This window comes from Lonchura striata, chromosome 23, assembly GCF_050655825.1.
Source record: "Lonchura striata isolate lonStrDom1 chromosome 23, ASM5065582v1, whole genome shotgun sequence".
Classification (NCBI taxonomy): Eukaryota; Metazoa; Chordata; class Aves; order Passeriformes; family Estrildidae; genus Lonchura; species Lonchura striata.
The window spans coordinates 5,016,794-5,022,872 of NC_140725.1; the positions used below are offsets into that span (position 1 = coordinate 5,016,794).

The 6,079-nt window shown below is 69.5% G+C and overlaps 1 protein-coding gene and 1 pseudogene across 3 annotated transcripts; one reads left to right on the forward strand and one right to left on the reverse strand.

Annotated features, from left to right (window-relative positions):
- Positions 1–572: 572 nt before the first annotated feature.
- On the forward strand, positions 573–2,758 carry LOC146765562 (uncharacterized; annotated as a pseudogene). The gene is made up of 6 exons (XR_014949956.1): positions 573–919; positions 1,627–1,673; positions 1,808–1,918; positions 2,032–2,093; positions 2,171–2,489; positions 2,583–2,758. The product of XR_014949956.1 is annotated as an uncharacterized LOC146765562 (transcript).
- A 136-nt stretch (positions 2,759–2,894) lies between these two features.
- EVA1B (eva-1 homolog B) lies at positions 2,895–5,820 on the reverse strand. Of its 2 annotated transcripts, none has more exons than XM_021554791.3 (3): positions 5,728–5,820; positions 4,422–4,538; positions 2,895–4,339 (listed from the first exon to the last, which is right to left on the reverse strand). In XM_021554791.3, the coding sequence occupies exons 2-3, from the start codon at positions 4,486–4,488 to the stop codon at positions 3,927–3,929; spliced, it is 480 nt and encodes a 159-aa protein (XP_021410466.1). In that variant the 5' UTR covers positions 4,489–4,538; positions 5,728–5,820; the 3' UTR covers positions 2,895–3,926. The 2 variants fall into 2 exon arrangements, with proteins under 2 accessions (XP_021410466.1, XP_085416133.1); XM_085560007.1 differs by having other exon boundaries at positions 4,422–4,672.
- Positions 5,821–6,079: the final 259 nt, after the last annotated feature.

The window sequence follows — 6,079 nt, forward strand, 5'->3', positions numbered from 1 at the left end:
AGGGCTGGTGCTTCCCTTCACACTCAACCTTGGGCCAGCCTGAGGAAATGGGTGCCCAGTGTGCCCAGCTCCTTGGCCTGGGGAGCTCAACCTCCTGGTCTGCACTGGAGCCTCTGGGGACTCCTTCTCTGCCCCGTGGCTGATTCCCAGCCCCTCTCCCTGCCCCCGGGTCACTATTGCTGGGTCAGATGCGTTTGGCCAAAAGGAATCTCCACGCTGTCTCCTGGAGCAGGCAGTGGCCAGGACCAGGAGGATCCCTGGTGTCACACTGACCCTTCAGGCCTCGCGGAGGGACAGCCACGGTGTGGCTCTGTGGCTTTCAGCCCCTCTGTGGTTTGGGTTTCACTTCCCCTGCAGCCGCGGGTGACAGAACCGCGGTGAGCCCTGGGTGGGTGTGAGCCGTCACCCCGGGCTGGCTGCGCTCCTGGCCCGGCTCTGCCACGCAGGGAGGGAGCCCCGGTGCCAGCCCCGAGCCCCCGCGGGGGCACAGACGGAGGAGCTGGGCGAGGGCTCCGAGCTGGGGCTGGCAGGGCAGACACGGCTCTGAGGGGCTCTGCTGTGCCAGCGCCGGTGCCCTCCAGCCCCTTCCTCATCCAAAGCCTCTTCCAGACCCGAAACCGGCGCTGCCGTCCCAGCACGGAGTCCCGTGAGTGGTCCTGGTGTCCACCTTGCCTTGGTGTCGTGCCAGGATGGCCGGGCAGCCCCGGGAAGGGCACGAGGTGGGTTCGGGGTGCCAACCGGGGAGCAGGGGTCCCCGGTGGGGCACAGGGATGCGGCGTGGACCAGCGCTGAGGTGCGCTCTGCTTCAACTTCCTTCCCGGTGTGGAGCCGGTTTCCTGCGGCATCACGTGCGCTGTGGGGCCGGGGCAGCCTGGCACGGCACGGCACGGCCCGGCTCGGGGCAGCCCCACTGCAGCAGGTAGGAGGGAGCAGCGGCGGCCCCGAGGGTCCCGAGCACGGGGAGCATCCCCACGGCAGCGCTTGGTGTGATCACACTGCTCCAGGGCTGTGCCGTGCCCGGGAGAGAGGGGCTGGCAGGATGCTGGGCACTTCTGGGCACCATCCCCCTGTGCCACCAGAGCAAGGAGCGCTGGAGCCTTGGACAGGGGTGTCCTCATCCCTCAGCCCTCGGTGCTTCAGCCGTATCTTTGGGTGGGAAATACCAGCACCATTTTTGGTGTCTGCGAGGCCTCTGTGACAAGGGCTGTGCTGGTGGCAGCATCAGGGCTGCTGGCCCACCGTGGGGTCAGCGTGGCCCACCACAGGGACATGGTGGCCCACCACAGGGGCTGCGTGGCCAACCGTGGTGACAGGGGGGCCTGCTGTGACAACAGGGTGGTCCATGGGCACTTGCCCGTGGCCTGATGTATGCCACCACGCCGGTGGGCTTGTCCTGGTGTGCCCGCAGGGTTCAGGGATGCTGCTGTGCCGGGATGGTGCCGGGATGGTGGTGGGTTGGTGGCGGGAGGACACCCTGCCCGTGCCGCAGCGCTCACGGCAGCTTTGAGCTGCCTGCTCCTCCTCACGCAGAGGAAGCGCCGACCACAGCGGGGCTGCTGCGGGGCTGGGGGAGGCTGAACAGGGATCCCTCCTCAGCACCCCACGAGCCCCTTCGCTCCCCGGCAGGTGCAACCAGAGAGGAGGACAAGGAGGGCGAGGACAGCGAGCCCCGGGTGAGTCCTGGGCTGCAGAGGGAAGGACAGGGATGTGCCTGGGCTGGGACATGTCACGGGCAGGAAGCGCTTCCTGCCCCACTCTTGTCAGTGCCGGGCCCGGCCTCAGCCCTGCCTCTGCCTCCTCTCCCCAGAGCTCCCAGCCCAGCGAGGATGGAGCCCACCAAGCTCCCACTCACCAAGAGGATGGCTCCTGCTCCCCCCGTTCCTGCCAAGACCAAACCTGCCCCCGTGCTGGCCACCAAGTAAGAAACGTGGCTGTGCTGGGGTGTCCAGGGCCAGCGCCATGCTCCTGGCTGGCCCTGGTATGGGGCTGGCACCTCCCGGCTGTGCCACTTCTCATCTCTGCTGTCCCCAGGCCCAGTGACCCCCAGCCCAGCGCCTCAGCTGACATGGAGTGGGGCAGAGCCGGTGACCCAGGTAGGCTGCAGGGGTTGTGCAGGGGTGGCCTGGCCCTGCTCAGCACCAGGGGCTTATTCCTGTTCTTTCTTTGGCAGATGCCAATGGCTTCAACACGGTGTCAGTCACCACAGCCAGGTTGAGCCACCCCACAGCCACACGGCCACGAGTGCCCGGCCAGCGGCCACCCAGCATGGTCCTGGGGAGCACGGGGGGTCCCCATGGTGGGGAGCAGCCCCAGGGGCTGCCCCGTGCTGCCCTCTGTGCCCCTGTCCCCAGCACGGGGCAGGCTCCTGTCCCGCCGTGGAGCACAGAGGGGCTGGAGGTGTTGGAGGGGAGGTCACTGGCCCTGGAGGACCTGAAGGCTGAGGTCCGGACCCTGCACATCCTTGTGGACCTGATGCGAGTCCAGCACCTGTGAGTGGGGATGGGGGTGTCAGGGAGTCCCCAGTGGCTCCTGGCTGTTTGCTGCTTGCCCTGGCCCCAGCTGAGCCACCCTGGATGTTGCAGGCGGGACCTGCAGGACCTGCGGCAGGAGCTGTGCCAGGAGCAGGCTCAGCGCCAGGCGCTGCAGGTGAGTCCCTGCCAGGGGTTGCCTCGTCCTGGGGTCCCCTGTGCCCCCCAACAATCACAGCCTCTCCCCACAGGCAGAGATCGAGCGAGTGAGGAAGGGGCTTCCCTGTTAGCATGGGGGGGCTGCAGTGCCCAGCCATGGCATGGGGCAGGTGGGTGGCACATGGCTCCAGCCTGGTTCTGCGCCCGTTGGATACAAATGCCCACCCCACACCCAGGCGCTGCTCCTTGAAGCAAAACAGCCCCAGGACCTATAGAAATTCTTTAAAATAAACTATTTTGGGTACAGAGTGCTGTGTGGGGGCTGTTTGCTGCCATGCCCCTGACGGCCTGGGCTGGTCCTGCCAGGCACAAAGGGTCCCACCATGGATCAAGGGGTCCCTCCAGGGCCCGTGGCAGGGTTGGGGCAGGGCCTCCTCCTCCTTCAACTCCTCCCCCTCCTCCTCCACCCCCGCACAGTTTCCCAGGCCAGCTCCAGTCCCAGCCCCAGCCCATCCTGGCCCCCAGCCACTGGAGAACATCTGGAAAACATCTGGATCCTGCTGGGGCTGGCGGCGGGGGGGAACCAGCCTGGGAAGGAGCTATTTTTATAAAACTGCCGGGGAGGGGGCAGCGGGGCCCGGCACCCCGAGGGGCTGGGCTGGGCTGGGGCAGGATGCGGCTCAGCCCGGCGGGAGCTGCCGCATCCCTGGGGAGCAGCGGCCGGCCCGGAGCCCAGCGGGAACATCCGCCCTGGCCCGGCCGCAGGGCCTTGGGTCACGGCGGGCGGCGCCGGAAAAGACCCGGCTAATTTTAGTGGGGCCGGGAAGGGAATTGGCTCGGGGAGAGGCCGAGACCGTCCCTGTGTCCAGGGCCCCCAAAACGCCGGAGCCGCCACGCTGGGCTCTAGTTCGTACAACAGCACCATGTTTGAGGGGCAGGAGCCCACGGCTCACACGGGGGTACAGCCCGGCCCTGCCCCATGGGGTGAAACCCCCCCAGATCCCGGCTGAGCCGGGCAGCAGGGGCTGCCCTGTCCTTGTCCCTGTCCCCGCGTGTCCCGGGGCTGCTCGGCTGGTGCCAGCCGTCGTACCAATGGCTCAAAGTGCATCGTGTCCCGCCGTGGCGGGGCGAGTCCAGCCCCGGGGGTGCCCGTGACCCCGGGGTCTGGTGCGGGGACAGTCCAGGGCAGCTCCGCCAGCTCAGGGGCAGCGAGCAGCCCCCCTGTCCCCCTGGTCCCTCCTGGCACGGTGTGGGATCGGCCGTGGGGGAGCAGACACCGTGCCAGGGCAGCTGCCGGGCTCAGTAGTAGTGGACGCGGCCCAGGGTGCCGATGGTGCCGGATCCCAGGATGTCGGGCTGCCCGTTGCGCCAGATCTCGCGGATGATGCGCTCCCGCTCCTCCAGCCGCTGCGCCCGCTCCAGCTCCTCGGCCGACGCGAACACGTTCACGGCCAGCGCCCCGTCCCCGGGGCCGTGGCTCTCCAGCGGGATCTCGGTCACCGGCAGCAGCGACTCAGACGCTGCGCGGTCGACGGTGTCCTCTTCGTCCTCGTCCTCGTCGTCCTCGTCGTCGTCCTCGCTGAGGTCGCCGGGGCGCGCCGGGGGCCGCGGGGACGGCCGGCAGGACAAGCGCAGCACCAGCAGGCACAGGGTGAGCACCAGCCCGAAGCAGACGCCCAGCACGAAGTAGAGCCCGAAGCTCTCCGGGTTGGCTGCGGGGGGAACGGAGGGCGTGAGGGACCCGCCCGCGCCGGCCGGGGGCCCGCGGTGCCTCCCGGCCGCGCCCCGGCTCACCTCGGATGTGGGCGTACGCGGCCATGCTGTTGCTGAGCAGCTCCATGTCCCTCCGGCGACTCTCCATCCTGTGCCTGGCAGATCTCAGCGGCTCCAGGGATGGCACACGCTGGGCATCTGCGGGACACGGGCTGAGCAACGCTCTGCAGGGGCTGGCATCGCCCCAGGTGCCCTGTCCCTCCCGAGGCCGTGCCGGGGTGTGCCCAGGGGCTCCTCGCTGGGCTCCAGCTGAGCAAGGGTTCGTGCCTGGGCTGGAACCCCACAGATGCTGAGCTGGAGCGTCCCACTCCCACCGCCCTCCGTCCTTCCTGAGGGACCAGGACGGATACGGCTCCTCCTGGCCACGGCATCAGGCGGATCCGTGGCACCGGGCCAGGCTTTCTGTCCCATGCCCGGCCATGGGATGGGTCACGGGGCAGAGCAGGGTCCCAGCACCAGGCTGCCAGTGCTCATGGGCGCACACGTGTGCTCCACACACTCCTGGGGCAGTCCCTGCCCCTGTCCCCGTCCCCCACACTGCTCCAGCCCAGCTCCAGCCTTGGCCCTTTGCCGTGGGACCCTGTGCAGGGACAAGGCCAGGCACGGGGCAAAAGCCACCGGGACAGGACAGCGGGCAGGATGAGAGGCAGGGCAGCAGGAAGGATGGGCAGCAGGGCAGTGGGAAGGATGGGAGGCAGGACAACGGACAGGGCATGGCGGGAGAAATTTGGCTCTGGCAGGGGACGAGCTCATTCCGAGAAACAGCCCCAGAGAGGGAGGAATGAGGAAAGAAATGCAGAAAATGTGACACATCAGCAAAACCATCCCGGACGGTCCAAGCTGAGGGGCCGCAGCCCCTCTAGCGGGACACCCCAAAACAAGTCCAGCAGGGTCCCTAGGAGGGGCGGGTGCCCTCCCTATCCAGCACGGCCAGCCCCTGTCCCGGCAAGGGGCTGCGCTGGGGCTGGAGGGGCACAGCCCACCCTGGAACCCCAGGGATCCCTGCCGATGGCGGGGTGCCGGTGAGCGCCGGGCTGGCTCTAGAGCCTTGCGGGTCCCCAAGAGCCGAGCCCCGGGTCAGTGCTGCGTCCCCGAGCATCACCCCGTGTCCCCCGCTCCGTCCCCGCAGCCCGAGCTGTGTCACCGAGCCCCGCGCCCTCAGCCCCCGTGCCCCGCACTGCGCCCAGCCCCAGAGCAGCCGAACCGGGACGGGACGGAGCCGGGACGGGACGGAGCCCGGACAGCCGCCGTGGCCGTGGGCCGGGCGGCCGCGGTCCCTCGCGGTGCCCGGTGAGCGCCGCACGCGGTGCCCGGGGCCGCTACTCACCGGGTGGGAAGGCGGCGGCGGCAGAGCCGCTGCACTTTGGCTGGAGCGAGGGAAGAGAGAGCAAGGTCTGTTTAGCATTAACGCTGCAGCAACAGGAAATAGTTCGGAGGCGGCTGGCGGTCAGCGCTCCCGCCGGAGCCAATGGCAGCCCCGGCCGGCGCTGAGCGGGGCCGGGGCCGGGGCTCGTCCCGCTCCCCCGGGACGCCGCGCTCGGCCCGGCACTGGAACCGCCCCGGAGCGGGGCCACGGGCGGCCCAGGCCCCGGCCCGGCCTCGCCCAGCGCCCATCCGGCCGGGCCGGGCTTGGCTGTGCCAGCCTAGGCTGGGCCGGCAGCGCCGGAGCCAAGGCGAGC